We start from the raw sequence: 15,692 nt of genomic DNA, 5'->3' as shown, positions 1-15,692 counted from the left end.
ACATACTTCACCCGGGAGGAATGTGCTTCATTAATGTGCACAAAAAAGGAATGTAGTCGACATTTGGATTCTTTGTTTACTTAGAACATTTCCACGGAACCATGAATCATCCGGAAAATGTTCGAGAAACACATCACCCACCTTTAAGTTTGTCCACGTCGTCAAGAATGCTATGTTTCTGCCGTTCCATATAGTTAATAATGTCTTCGGCTTCAGCAAGATCCTCGATAAGTTGATCCAGGAATTCTTCACCTTGTGCAACCTGAACAGAAGTTCGAATCCTGGACAAATTTCTCCGTGAACCATACAAATTTTCTGGATTATTCGGATCCGTTATGAGTGTGCATCTGGCCCACCTTAACCTCCCAATCTCGATTCGTCTTTTCACTCGCGTCCAACTCCTCTGTCAACTTGTGGTTTTTGGTCCTAAAAGAAGTGCTGTGTACGGTATTGTCTTCTGGATACGGTTAGTGCCATACACACCTTCTCCTTCTGCTCATGAACACCACCGATTAAGGTGCGGAATCAGAATCAACTATCAGAATTTTGATTATGTGACTATCGAATCATTACGTGGTTACTAGCAAGAACGTGTACGAGCCGGCGGTGGCGGGTATGTCTTCTGATAACGGCGGGAGTTCAAAACTTGTTTCCACGTGAAGTGTAGGAGAAAGAAATTCCCACTCTACAAACAAACCAGGGCGTTACAGTAGAAATTGCCAAGAGTCAGGGGGAATCCGTCCTCAATTTTTTTCGCAGATTTCTAACACGCGCGGAAAATTAAGGAAAAGTCAAGATCGCATTGGACATGAAGACTCAGCGGTTTATATTTTCTCGAATAGCTATCGATTCGACAATAGCAAGAGCTGGAGATTTCCGGTGTTCTATGCGAGAATGTGAGTGCATAAGTGAGTACTAAATTCCATGGGGCTTAAATCTGTCAAGTCAGCAAGTCAGCACAAGTCTGGCAGTAATTTATCGACACCGGAGGAATGAAGGGGTTGATTCACATCAGGACGGTTTCGAACCATCGACCGTGTGGCCCCAGCGGACCTCCAACCGACTGCTCCACACCCACCCCTAGGGTTTATCTAAGAATATTGATTATGATTATCTGAGATTATGTCCTGCCAACAAAAAGGCTGAGTGAGTGCCGAGGGACAGACTACAAAACTAGCCCTATGCGAAAACTCTTAGTTGTATCAGGTATAGTCAATCTCTCCACCTCCTACGCATAGATAACCTTCTATTATTAAGCAACGCTAGCCTACTCCACAGCACTCTTACTAAAGAATTTTTATTTGAAATTGCGAATAAAACCCGAATATTTCCAAAATTCCTATTTGTAATGCTGAGATCTAAAGTTCTCACTTTAAATTTTGGAAAAAAAACGTTAACTTGAATGAAGCATAGAAAATACTTCATCATTGCCAATATACGAGGACAGTTGAATATGAGCTTTTCTTGTACTTTCTAACTGTCTTCAGTTCCGCTTAGGTTCCACACTTTATTTAGGAAAATACAATGAAAAGAAGGAGTATCCTGTTATTTACAAGGGCAGCAGACGTATGTACAACGCAAAATTACCATCGCTTGAAGGCAGCATATTACGAAGTTAGCGATGTTTGGATTTCTTCACGAAATGTATTATAGATGGGAGTAAGGGCGTAGTTGACGACTCTAGACGCAATCACGCTCATTTCCGACGAGTAATCCAAATAACTTACGTGAGCCTTAGTGGCACCGGTGCTCCCTACGATGCAAATTATTGCGCGATAAAAGGCGAGAAATTCCCTTATCATTCAGCGTCTAGTGTCGTAGTAAGTTGCATCGTTGGGGACACGAGTGCGACCAAGGATGTTTCACGCGCCTTTGTCTGGTTCCCTATTGCGAGTTGAGCGTAATCATATACACAGTCTACGGACTACACCCCTACCTCTATCCATAATGAGATCCAAACATTTATTTCGTAACACTTTCTAAGGAATAAGTTGAACTCAATTCTCTTTTGTTTCGTTAATAGGTAGATCATTCTTATTTTTCATTTTGGAACTGATAAGGAAAAAAAATTAAAAAAAGCTGGATCTAGGAAAAATTTGGTGCATTTTTTCACAGAAAGACTTCAGCGAAACGTAACCAACTCGTCTGTACTCTCTCCGATTGTTTTTTTTTTCTTCCCGAGTCACAAACAGGAAAGTGATGGCGCTCGCGCCACACGAAATATGTGAGAAAGAAAACCTCGGAAAGAAGAAACAATGGAGAAGAAAAACAAAGGTTGTAGATTCACTCCACTTAATCCTTGAATGACTCCAGATTTTCAGAATACACGAGAAATTATTTTCGGGGAGTGCTCGGTTCGAGTAAGAAAACAAAGAGTTATGTAATCATCAAATTTGGCAACATTATAAAAAGCCAGTTAAGGTCCTATGTGGATAACACAAGTTATGAAAAGGGGGAAACTTTCCAAAAATTTTTAGGTGTATGATTTCTCAGAGAATTTGCAGTAGTTTGCAGTTTTGCAATTTTCAAAATTCACCGTTTTGCAATTTTCCGACCAGCATTAATTTAACCTCAATTTTAGTTCTTCACAAGTCTATTTTTACAATTTTTATGGTTTTCTATAGTTTTTTCGAATAGTTCCCGCCCCATCTTTTCAACATCATCGTTGAAAACATACTATATTGGGTAGAATATGGTTTTTTTTTTGAGTTTTGATAGAACGACGCATATTTTCAAAACAGAATTAATTCCAAAAAAATGGAAGACGAAACTTCACTCACTCTCTCACTGCCGGGTGAATTTTCTTTCGTTAGTGCGTCTTTGCTGTTCTACATCAAGCATCATTGTGATTTCATTTTTTTGACACAACTAACTTACAGTAATATCTAACAGACGCAAAAAAAGACGAACTTCGCCTGGTTTAACTGTTCCCGAAGTTGTGCGTTTTGCTCCACTTCCCATTCTCGGGTGCTTCGCAGACTTTCGATCTCAGTTTGAAGGCGATCCACCTGAACACATCCTCACTGACACCTCGCAGACTCGCCGCAGAAGTCTTGTCGTACCTGCTCAGCATGTTGAGCATCCAGCTCGGCCATGTGATCTTCAAGCTCCTTGATTCTCGCCTGTGCTACAGCTCGTGCCTTCAAGGCCTGCGTTTTGCCTTCACGAACGACTTTTGTCATGTCATCGTCAGCCTAAATTATTCAAATCACGGCATTTACGACTGCAACGGCTGTCATCGCACAAGTTTTTGAGGTAACCTTATCGATTTTGTTCTGGAGACGATCCAAACTCGCTGAAGTATCCAATAATTCCCTTCTTAGTCGCTCATTTTCACCCGTTAACTCCAATACCATCTGTGTGAACTGCTCTTCCGAGCGGTTGCTAAAAATCGACAGATGAATTTAACTCTGAATCGTAAGCATACTGTACAGTACATGAGAAAGGAAAAGTGGCCACTTTTCGACTGGAACAGAGAATATGGCTCGTGGAAATGATCACGACGTAAACCTAATAGGATTACATCGAGGTTTTGCATTGTGAAACGAGACCAGATGTTCGAAAAGGTGCTGCACTCGCCTTTTGATGGGATTTCTTTGTCGATTACCCTTGTACACGTAGTACAACTATTGAAAAAGCCCAAAACAGTTTCACGATTTTCATGTGCAACTTCCGATAAGTCTCGGCATCATGATGATTCAGTTCTCGTGTTCCTAAGTTCACAGCCAGACACGAGGCCTCACTCTGCTATCCAGCAGCGGCAGAAAAGTCCCTGGATCCTAAGGCTCTGAAGGAGGCAAACTCGCCTCGAAATGTTAGCCAAGAACAAAGGACTATGACAACCTCGTGTCTGGCTCAAATTAAGAACACAAACACTGGATCTCACAGTCTTCACAACCGAAACATTTTCTCCTTTCTTTCAGTCTGTTCGTTTGGTTCAATTTTGCACTGGGCAGATTCAGTGGACGGAAGATTATGTCTTTGTTGACGAATGTTCTCAAAACACAGTGAAATATTCCCTTTAGAGAATGGGAATAGAAGAGTGCATTTCAAAAATATCAAGTTACATGTATTACCAATAAATGGGCCCACTTTTTGAAAGTTTTCGAAAGTTTTGAAAGTTTTGTCCGCTGGAGGAGACGATTCAAAAATCCTCTCTACATTCTATATTTCTATAGATTAATAATAATCTTAAGTATCGAAAAGTTAAAGATAAAGTTTCCTGAAAGCTAGGGAAAAATCAATGGAGCAACTAAAGAATAGTAGAGTTTCTAAGAGAGAGAGGAGGAGCCCGTCAAAGAAAGAAAATTACCTAGATGTAAAAAAAGAATATGTCCGAAATTTTTATGGAAAAATGACAACAAAGAGAAAGAACAGAAAGGGAGAAGAACTTCGAAAGAAAGGAAGAAGTGTATCCGTTACGGGATTCACGCATAAAACGTCAGCATTTACTCAGTGACTAAGATATTACGGTAGTAAAATCGTAAAAGATATAGCGTTTGCCAACCTTAGCGATTGTTGTGCTTGAGCGGTCGATAGCAGATCGAATGTCACTCGCTTTCGATTTTTCTTTCGGAAGCTCAAGTCAAGATCTGGATTTCTAGCCTAAATCGTTAAAAATCATCATCACTGATCACGACATCTACTGAAGGAATTTGAAATAATGATTAAAATTCCACGATTTAAGCGATTCATGGTATTTACTGGTAGAAAAGTGAAAAAACTGTCAATACCAAGAAAGAGTTCGAAGTGCCTGGTAGGTCATCATCGTCTTCTCGTCTGCCAGATCGTTCGAGAACTTCACTTGGATCAAGTGGCGGTGGTGAAGTGTTCGCCGTTCCTAAATTTGCGAATAAAGTCGAACTAACAATAACTCGTCAACTCCTGTGTCAAGCCCAATCATCCCCACTGGCGAAGCTCCACCACGGATTCTCCCTTCGGAAGTACGAGTCACTATCAAGAGCATGAAACCTGGCACAGCCCCCGGACCTGATTTTATATCAGCAGACTTTCTTCGGGCTGGTGGCCATCCGCTTCATGTAATCTTAGCAGCGCACATGACATCCTATCTTCAGAAAGAAAGGATCCCAGACCAGTGGAAGACCTCGCGAACCGTTCTTATCCATAAGAAGGGTGACCGAGAGGACCTTCGGAACTACCGTCCGATATGCTTGCTGAGCGTGTTATACAAAGTATACACCAAGATCATCCTCACACGCATATCTTTGACGCTGGATGAAGCCCAGCCTCAAGAACAAGCTGGATTCCGCCAAGGGTTCAGCTGCTTGGACCACATCCAGACCGTGTCGAGGGTCATAGAGGTTTGCCGGGAATACCGCCTGCCCATTGTTCTAACCTTCGTCGACTATGAGAAAGCTTTTGACAGCGTAGAAACGAATGCAATACTGTCAGCGCTGGTCGATCAAGGTGTGGACGCGTCGTATGTGAGGACATTAGTCAATTGCTACGAACGATGCACAACTAGGATACAGCTTTTCCACCGCCCTCTCACCATACCCATTGGAAAGGGGTACGACAAGGCGATACTATATCGCCGAAGCTGTTCACGGCTGCATTGCAATGGATAATGAAATCACTATCCTGGGAAGAAAGGGGCATACGTGTTGATGGAAGATTTCTTTCGAACCTTCGTTTCGCGGACGACAAATAGGACTACGAATAAACAGAAAGAAGACACAGTTCATGAAGAACGCGCGCTGCGAGGACGGAGGAGTACAACTTGAAGGCTCCTAAATCGTGGAAACTCCGTCATACGTATACCTCGGACGTTCTATGAACATGGAAAACGACTTGAAGGAAGAACTGAATAGAAGAATGAGAGCAGCATGGGCAGCATTCGCAGCCGTCAGGGAAGCTACGGACCAACTGACGGACCATGATCTTCGTGCCCATCTGTTCGACTCGACAGTCCTTCCAGCGCTCTGTTACGCAGCGAGACGTGGGCAGACACCGCGGCCACATCTAGGAAGCTACTTACTACCCACAGAGCCCTTGAGGGATGTCTCCTGAAGTTTAACCGGCGCACACAACACCTTGCCGGTCTTCGTAGCTCCGACTTAAGAGCAATGTCCCGTCTTCGCGACCCAGCGGAATATGTATCGAAAGCAAAACATAGATGGGCCGGTCACATCATGAGAAGAATCGACGATAGATGGACTAAAAGAACGCTAGAATGGATCCCAAGGGACGCTAAACGCCCCCGAGGGAGACCGCCAACGAGATGGAGTGACGTGTTCGCTGCACGGATGGACCAGCTGAGAGCTCAGCTGGATACGGCTCAAGGACCTCGTCAACGTCACTCACGAAGCTTGAGAACATCTTGGATGACAATGGCGAGGGAACGAAACGAGTGGAAGAGATGCTGGGGCCCGCACGTCAAGTGAAGACGGGCCATCTAAGTATCTAAGTAAGTAAGTAACAATAACTCGTTATAAATTAACGTTGGATGAATTGTGCCGAAAATACAATTCCCTTGCAGGTAACACTTAACATGGAGCCGTAAGGGCTCGGAATCTTAAAAAAAATAGACGCAAACTCTCCACATTATACCGCCATTGATCCATTGATTTTTGCTCTACATTTTGTAGCCGGTGTAGCTAGACAGAAATCAAATAGAGGAATGGACCGGGAGCTATGAATTATTCGTTAATCAATGCCCAGACGACTTCTGTCACTATCCTAGATCAAAATGCAGAGTCCCACACGATATTGCGTCCTCGCTACGGTTACGTAGTAAAAAAAAAACAACGGCACCAACTATACATACCTCTGTTAGCGACGGCACGTCCAGGAGATTCACCTCGGATTCGATGTTCCGCGTACCTCTGTGATGGTCGTGCTGGACTCCATAGTGAGCTATCCGTTTCCGTGCCAATTTCACGACGTTCACGGTTTCGTTCCTGAAACAAATTGCAGCACTTTAAAAGCACTTCTTGTTTGGAGAAGGAGCTAACTTCGCTTTTCATAGTATTTCTAATTGAAGACAATGAAAACGATAAAAAGACGTTAAAATATCGACATTCGCTAAAATAAATAATATATCGGTAAAATATCAACCTAGGTATTTCTTTAATAAAAAAAAGCCTTTTTGACACTTCAGCTTTGCTGAAGAAAGAAAAGAAAGAAAAGAATTGAAGAAAGAAAAAGTACCAATATTTCTTCATGATTCTCTAAAACAAACTCATATTTCTTTAACCATGTAAAATTGTCTTCTCCGACTGAATACTGATGAAGTGCGGTCATGCTGCGAATTAAATTCTGTATGGAACACTATTTTTTCAATAAATTAATTTAAATAGATTAATTAGTGCAACATTCCTCTGGCTTTAGAAGATCTACCAGGATATTTTATTCGAAAGAGTAGGGAACCGGATAAAATAGAAGATACAATTATATCATAAAATCGTACTGTGAATATATTCGAATGTTCGACTATTCAGAAGAAAAAAAACCTCCTTGTATAAGATAAAATGCCGCCAGCCAAGATGTCTATCGTGTATATCTAACGTATTCAGATTTAGTCGCCTCTAGACGAGGATAATTTCTACTTTTGTTTTTATTATGTATTTGTATTTATGTTCGCTAATCTGGGGACTTTGTAAATTTTTCGCCACCCCAGCTGATATTTCACGTGCTACCCACGTGAAGCGGATAGGAAATCTTCTAGATTTGATCAAGATACATACCTCCCACTGCTTCTGGACGATACGTGCTGCTTGAGATGTCACGCTGGCCACTTCGCCTTGTTCACGGCATAATTCCTGAAAATATGGACATAGGATTATGGTCTCAGCTGCGACCAAACGTCGAAGAAAATAAATACACAAAAATCAAAGTGTAGTGAATGGAACGACCCCAAGAATTGAGGGTTTTGAGTTTTAGGTTGATAGTTTTGCTGTGTATATTAGTTTGTTGCCGTAATAAAACATTACTCCTACCTCTTTACTCATTCTGAATAACGGTTCTGGTACATGAGGAGTTTTTTCTTGAGGGAAAAAAGGCGAAATCTAATAATCAATCAAGTTCATGCAAAAAAAAGGATTCTGGATGCTAACGGTCGAAGCAGTGGGTCAAATAGCGCGGTCTTCTTCTTCTACAAACTTTTTTTTCCAAAACTAAGGTGGAGGAAATTTTTCAAGATCTAAACTGTGCTCTTTTTTCTTCACTTTTTACATTACCTTTGCATTTTTTTGGTGAGCTTTCAATATTTTTTTTTTCAGAATTCCACCTCAGTAATTTGTACAAACGAAAGAAACCAAAACTCCTAAGAAAAAAGTAAATCTCCAAAACTTCTTCAAGATGACAGCAAACGTTTTTCAGGACCTTTTTCCGGAATGAATATTGAGATACGTCTTTTCTAACTAAAATTCCTTGAATTTTAATGAACTGCAACAAATTCATTTCGTTAGTGGAACCAAACACTTAGATAAGACGGTATCAAAGGTGGAGTGAGTTTAAACCTTGTCTTCGAGAATCAACAATTTACAACCGCACTCGTCACTGAATTTTTTGTGGTGTTCTAAATACAAGTCATATTTTGCGAAAAAAAAAGAAATATTACACCTTGCTGTTCAGCGTGGTTTTCTTCATTGAAATTCATTTGCATAAATGACTTCAAAAATACGTAAATTCATATACATAACTAAAATTGGTTGCAATTTTGATGATGTTCGAAGTTTTCATAAAACAATCAATTCTCCAGCGTCATCAGTCATTAGTTCTATTCACATTTTGTTATCACTTTAACAGTCTGTCATCATCTTGTTTGAGAAAAAAAGTAATAGAGGTGTTTTCTTTTGTAAACTTTCAACTTTTCTTGTTCTATATCTTTTAACGTAACCAGCTCTGTTTCTCTATTCTCTGATGGAATTACCACCAGAGAATTGAGAAACAGAGCTGATTACAAGGAAAGACGAAAAAATACAAAACAAGGAAAGTTGAAAGTCAACAAGAGAAAGCACCTCTGTCATCATCACATAAAAGAACCTCGCATTTGATCGAATACTAGTGAGAAGAACTCGCAAAAATGATTCTGTCAAGGGATTTCATGCATATTTTATTTATTTCAAAATCATCAAGACCTAATTAGTTTTTGAAATTTTGTCGGGAAGATTCCGTTACGATACCCCAGTTTAGCCAACCTAGATCTGACCCGATTTGTATGAAAAAAAAATTTCCCGATACTTCTATCCTTTTCTTACAAACTGAGGAAACAACGAAGAAAGGGAGGAGATGGGAATTACGAGTGAGCCTTTTCTTCTCGAAAAAATAGTGTTAAATGGCTACAGTTTTTCTGGATAAACAAAAAATGTGGTGATTGCTGAATAAATTTCTAGCTTACGTGTTGTTCTTTCTCAAATTGATTCATAGGTTAAACTCGAAGATTAATAGATCATAATATTATCATAATAGATATTAATAGATCATAGATTCATTCAGTAGTTATGAAAAAATGCTAAGGGCATGAATATAGACAAAGTTCTCCTTGACCATTCAGGATGAGAACAAAATTCTATTCATTCGAAATCCCATAAGGTAGCGTCTTCTCACAGTTTATACAGTTTTTTTTCTACTCTACTGAGGCTCAAGCAGGGAATTATCGTTTATCAAGGGCATTAATATTTCTCAGAAATCGTCCCATGGTAAAGGATTCCTTAAAGGCAGTCTCTTCACGAGTAGATGGTACAGAGACGTAGTTAACGAGTACGAGCGTGATCACAGTCAGTCCCTCCTGGTAATCCAGCGAGGAGCATGAAAAGCAGCCCCACCGATGCAAATTTTTACGCGATAGAATGCGGGGAACTCCGTCGTCCACAATCCAACCAATATAACTCGAATGTCGCATCAGCACCATCGTACATATGTAGCTCGATCGCGGTCAATATCGAATAAGTCGCGCAGCATATTGCGCTCGTTCTATTACTCATGTAATAAGTTGCATCGTTGAAAGAACGGAATCAGACAATCCTGCTTCGCACACGCTTTCCAGGTGAACTAATAGGAATTGAGCGTGATCACGTCCGTAGTTGTGAACTACATCCGTAACGCTATTCGTCCAAAATCGTCAATTTCGTGCAGGCGCTAAAGAAACTGAAGTAGAGCGCTCGTCACGTGTGTGTTGGCATAATTCCAAGTCGAAAAGCGATAAATAATTGAGCAGCACCATTAGAGCACAATACTATTATTTATAGTCGCAAATGTGTATATTTCCGTAACGCTAAGAAGAGAGACAGGAAGTTCGTGTTTTCATTTACAAATCAATTTTACTACAACATTTCGTGAAAAGCAGCCTTTCAGACTACGAATGTGTACCGCCTCAAATTGAGTTGACAAGGTTCTTATCCATAAATGGAGACATACCTGTAGATCCAGAATTTGCCGTTCTTTGTCCAAGATCACGTTGTTTAACTCAACGATTCGTTCGTCCTGTAAAAAAAAATACGATGGATGCAAAATAAATGCATGCTGCGTGTTATTTATGTAAACATAGTTATGCTCTTGTTCTAGTTTTTTTCCTTCTCAAACGAGTCATAGACGAATCTTGAACTCGACCTTGAATAGCATTTGTTGTTGTATGCGATCAATATCGATCATTTGTGCAGCACGTTTCTTCTCCTGAATTTCGACGGAACTCAGAGGTTGAGAGGCACGTAATTGCTCCTCCATGTTCTGAAACATTTGCCGCGTTTGAACCACGAGTTTAAGACCTCTACGACTTAACGGCTTCACCTTAATGAGAATGAGCTGATCGTTGAGTTGCATTTGTTTCTTTGACATCTCCTTACGAAGACTTTCAGTCTCCCTGTATGCAGCATCCAATGCGAGCTCATTTTCAGCCAATCGGATCAATAGTAGAGCGTTATTCTGAAGTAACTACGATAACACAAATCGATCAGAAGAATCAGCCTGTCATTTACATAGTAAGCTCACCTCTTTCTCGTTAATTGAATACCCGTGGTCACTGCAATAGGCTGTGACCTCTTTTCGTAGTTGATCAAATTTCACTTTATTTTTGAGCTTATATCTGTTAAACGTAGCTTGGAGCTCCTGAAACGTGCTTTTGTACTCGTACTTTTTATATATTTAGTGGAAATCAATACTAGTTAAACCTACATTAAGCTCGTGCTCTTTTTGAGCAAGGCGATCAGCGTAAAACGCAACATTCGTAGCCATTCTTCTGCTATTAATAGGTTAGCGTTAGTTAGGAGGATCAGTACATACCAGGCAAATCTAAATTGATTTTTTTCCGGGAAAAAAAATCTGATATTTTCGTTTCACGGACAGTGAGACAAAAGAAGAAGCATCACAACCATGACGAAAGACTGACAATAAAAGACTGCTGAAGAAATTCAGAGAGAAATTCGTGGCCTTATTAACTCTGGAAGAAACAACAGCATCAAAGTGTTTGAAGATGAATGAGTCCATAACTGTCGCGGTGAAAAACAGGAGCCTTCGGGGATTCCGAAGATTTCATCAATCACAAGCAATACATAAGAGAATTGGAACACAACTACAATTTTACAATTAAACGGTAAAATCAGTAACATGGGTGTTTTACCAATTGATATGGAACATAAAATTGATTTTTCCGAAACTTTGGTCCTACTCTGACTGAAAAAGCAATAATATATCCATAAAAGTATAGGAGTTAGTATACATAGAAACCTACCGGATTATTTACGATTCGCTTCTTTAACAAAATATTAAACAAAAGGAGTGGCGCATGGCGTCAAAGGAGACCGTACTTGAATGAACTTTGAATTTGAATGAAGAAGCAAATTTTTCCAGAAAAAAAAACAATGTAATACGTACAGATCGAAGCTGATTACAACAAATATTGATGAAAATCGAATCGATTCAGAAATTCCGGTTTCGTACCTAATATTAAAATGACAGCTAGGGGCGCTCGCAGTGGTATTGTGAAGTGACTTAGCGGTTGGCGATTAGGGGTCTCGAGAGGAAGAAGCGGAGGCGATGTATGTTTTATAAACGAACAATGAATTGTTAGAAGGAAACTAACCAAATCTCCAGACAAGATGCATGAGCCCACCGTATAACGAAAGAAGCCTGCGGTATTCATAATTATTGCACAGCATTTTTTCAATTTCAAAAGTTGAAATATTTGAGGATGAGACTCAGGAGGTCGCTGTGATTCAAAGTGCCCTTTCGATGGAATCAGCACTCAAACAAATTTTCCTAGAAGAAAAAATGGCCCAGAAATATGCTTGATGTACACAATGTAGTGAAATCAAGGAAAACTCCTTGAAGGTCAGGGGAAATCCGACAAAACTATGAACGAAATGTTTCGAAATCCGTAGATTATCAATCGCACAATCGAATCTGAGCGCTGTACCCGAGGAAAAAAGTTATAATTTCAAAGAGACAGCGAAAGTTACACGTAACCGTGACGGAGCGATAAGGTGAACGGTTGTGCTGTGGATCGACGGCCGACCGCCGATCGATTCACCGACAATCCCCGAATGCGACGCGAGCGAGTGTCCGGGTCAGTATCGGCACTGAACAGCCAGAAATTCCGGACTGACCAGTTTGACTCCGCTGAGATGATCCTGAGAGTTGTGCGGTTGTGGGATTTCAGAGATTTCAACTAGAAAACGAGAGTTTGTGTAGCTGCCACATGGCGCTAACGCACAGTTGTCAACGGACTAAACAGCAGGCACCGCGTGTCGAATGCTGTGCGATGGACACAAATCGAATCCGGCAGGAGGCGATGGTGAAGGGGAGATCTGGGTGAGATCAGCTGCATCGTGGATCGATGCCTGAATTCTTTCATGTTCACTTCAAAGCCAGAACTGAAAAAAAACACGGGATTAAGCATTAGCCTTGCGAGTTCAACAACACTCTTGCTAATTGAGTTTTATAAAAAAAAATTCCGTGCAGTATCTGTATTTGAAGAAGAAAAGAGTCAAAGTTTACTCGTGGTGACCAAATCCATAAAATGATCTAGATACTACTGCTGGAGCTATTACTGTAAGAATGAAAGATATGAGAAATAGACTACATACACATGTGCCGTTATTTGTAAGGATAATAATAAGTAAGGATGGTATTTTAGAGGATTCGTTACATACTCCTCTACTTTTCTTTCTTTTTTCGTCATTTTTTCTAGAGAAAAAGGCGCTAGAAACAAGACAGAAATGTTCTCGAACAGTTTATCTCCATCTTTAGTCCGCCATCATTACGATTACTACTTCAATGCTTCTATTTCTACTCATCCCATGCCTTTTTATAATATCAGACCCATTTACAATCTTGAGCAGTTAGGAGGAAAAACAACACCGAAACTTATAACGACCGAGACGACTTCTTCTGTAGAAACTTTTATACTGAACGAAAAACCGGAAATTGTTCAAACAAAACAACGAAAATGAGTTCTAGGATTGAAACAGACCTTCGTTTGTCACAGGGATCACGATTACTTACTTTTTCTTTGGATTCTTCCATCCGAATTTTATCTCCCATTATTTTTCAATGTTTTCTCCTCATGCTTTGGAGTAATTATGTATTAAATAATAATTATTATGCTTTTGCATAGAATACATCCAAAAATGCGTACAACTCGTTTTTTATAAAACGAGCTGTGGACGTTTGTTCTCCTTTTTAATCTCCACTTCTTCCGCATTAAAAGCACTCAGGAATGGATTAGAGCGATTTATTTGAGTGCACTCACTTCCTAATGGGTTTGACACTTGCCAGTTCTACAGTGGAAGTGGAATGCAGTTAGACTGGTCAAAGTGAATAAACTGAAATCGACGACATTCCAAACCACTTGAAATTCCGTTCTATTACTAACGGAAAGTAAACATTTCCCTCATGAGCTTTCCTAACTTTCGATTGACATTAACAAAATAAATAATAACGAAACCTGGCACTAAGTGCATCACAAAATACATAAATCCATATAAAAGTTGATTTCACGAGCCTAAAAAGGTGGTTTTATACGAAACGAATTTTTAATCCCCCGTGAAATGTTCTTCATGATTTTGCCAAACGGTGCCAGTTACATGTTTAGCAATCGTTTTAGAAACTGGACGCTATGAAGAAGTGAAGGATTGTTTTCGTCAAAAAAGCAGGAGTCCGTTCTCTGGAGAATATCTGAGAAGAATTACTGGTCAACGACCAACATTCTTCAGCTAACTATGTCTGAAAACAACTATCTTCCGTATCCATCTGTCTGGAAAATATCTGGAAAATAGAAACTATGGAAGGAATTCCGAACTGTACAATCACAGAAAAACTTGCAAGTTGTGGTGTTGAAACATAACCGACGAATGAATGTACTATAAAAGTTTAATCTTTGCATATCTCCCTGAGCATAAGATAAGGACAGATCTCTGTGAGGAAATCCTGAAAAACCTAACGTTCGCTCCAGAAATAAATCCATGGGACCATCACTCATCTCTGTTGCCCGATTGCTGCCAGCGAAGGGCCCACGTAGATTGCACTCGCTAACTGCAACACAGCGCAACTTCAAGCGTAGCTGCTTCCTCAGTTGCGCCCATCAGGTCGTTCTAAGCCGATTGCACCTACTTACCTTAGGAGCTCTGCCTTCTTGGTACAGGATGCCCAGAAAGTCTCCCACAATTATTATTCACGAACTGATCCGTAGGAGTAGAAGATGAAAACGAGTATTTTTATGAAACCAAAAAAAGAGATGCAGTTAATATTTATTACAATTGGAACACGAAGTATACATTGACGGCCTTCAATGTAGTTCTGTAGCTGCTTTAAAAGTCAGATCCAGCTTTTTTTTCTTAATTCAGTCCGACCGGGTATCTTAAGCTTTTGCGTTGCGTATCCTAGACCTTTCTCCGGCGCAATCCACAGGAAAAATCAAGGCTTGCAGTAGGTCACTCTGACAATTCACGACGATCTGGCCAGGTTCTGAGAAAGAAAAGTAAAACTCTCCAATATCGCTATCAATTCGCTAGGATGCACCATCATGCATGAGAATGAGCTCTTAACAATTTCTCATCAAAACTTCCCCATTCCTATCCCTTCCGGGCTTCAATATTCATGTAAATTAAGGTTAATACACAGAACATCTTGTGTCACTCCGTTAGACGATTAATGACAAGATGATACACGAGAATGGTCGGATCAAAATGACATGAGGTTCGGTGCAGTTGCAGCGGCTGCGCTCGAAGCGGCGCGGTGCAGCTTTGCGGTTGGGGTTGTGTGAGGATCCTTGCCACCGCCAATCATCTCTGCAGTTCGCCGTGGTCCCACCTCGATTCCAACCGCTGTCTCCACCGCACCACTTCGAGCGCAAGCGTTTACGCAACTGTCCATGCTTCATGTCGTTTTGAGCCGACTACACATATCTCTTTCGGATTTCAGTAATCAGATTAGTTAAGGCTAATGCAGAGATCATCTTGTATCAGCACCCTAGACCATTGATAGTACACCAAGATGATACACGGGGATGGTTGGATCAAAACGACCCGACCATCGGTGCTCGGTGCAGTTGCGTAAGCGGCTGCGCTCGAAGCGGCGCGGTGGAGCGTTGCGGTTGGTATCGCGAACTGCGATGAGTGGTGCTAGCAAGGGTACCTGGCGTCCCTAACCGCTACGAACGCAGCCGCTTACGCAACTAAATCGGGCTTCATGTCGTTTGACCACTCGTCACATAAATCTTGGTGCATGAAACAATA

The 15,692-nt window shown here is 40.7% G+C and overlaps 1 protein-coding gene across 2 annotated transcripts in view; it reads right to left on the bottom strand.

Moving 5' to 3' along the window:
* The window catches only part of RB195_017657 (uncharacterized protein), a gene marked incomplete at both ends in the record, with an annotated part of 43,018 nt that extends 31,825 nt beyond the window's left edge, over positions 1-11,193 (bottom strand). For both annotated transcript variants that reach the window (XM_064184746.1, XM_064184747.1), the window contains 14 exons: positions 142-262; positions 357-426; positions 2,911-3,008; positions 3,063-3,194; positions 3,261-3,384; positions 4,508-4,605; positions 4,734-4,840; positions 6,788-6,920; positions 7,707-7,781; positions 10,381-10,446; positions 10,573-10,689; positions 10,750-10,884; positions 10,951-11,067; positions 11,134-11,193. In XM_064184746.1, coding sequence (XP_064040627.1) covers positions 142-262; positions 357-426; positions 2,911-3,008; positions 3,063-3,194; positions 3,261-3,384; positions 4,508-4,605; positions 4,734-4,840; positions 6,788-6,920; positions 7,707-7,781; positions 10,381-10,446; positions 10,573-10,689; positions 10,750-10,884; positions 10,951-11,067; positions 11,134-11,193 — 1,453 coding nt within the window. The remainder of the gene's footprint in view (positions 1-141; positions 263-356; positions 427-2,910; positions 3,009-3,062; positions 3,195-3,260; positions 3,385-4,507; positions 4,606-4,733; positions 4,841-6,787; positions 6,921-7,706; positions 7,782-10,380; positions 10,447-10,572; positions 10,690-10,749; positions 10,885-10,950; positions 11,068-11,133) is intronic.
* Between the last annotated feature and the right edge of the window lie 4,499 nt (positions 11,194-15,692).

The sequence above is a fragment of the Necator americanus genome, chromosome II (genome assembly GCF_031761385.1).
Source record: "Necator americanus strain Aroian chromosome II, whole genome shotgun sequence".
In the NCBI taxonomy this organism is placed as follows: Eukaryota; Metazoa; Nematoda; class Chromadorea; order Rhabditida; family Ancylostomatidae; genus Necator; species Necator americanus.
Note: the sequence above shows the minus strand (reverse complement) of the source record. Positions and strands in the feature narration are given on the sequence as shown.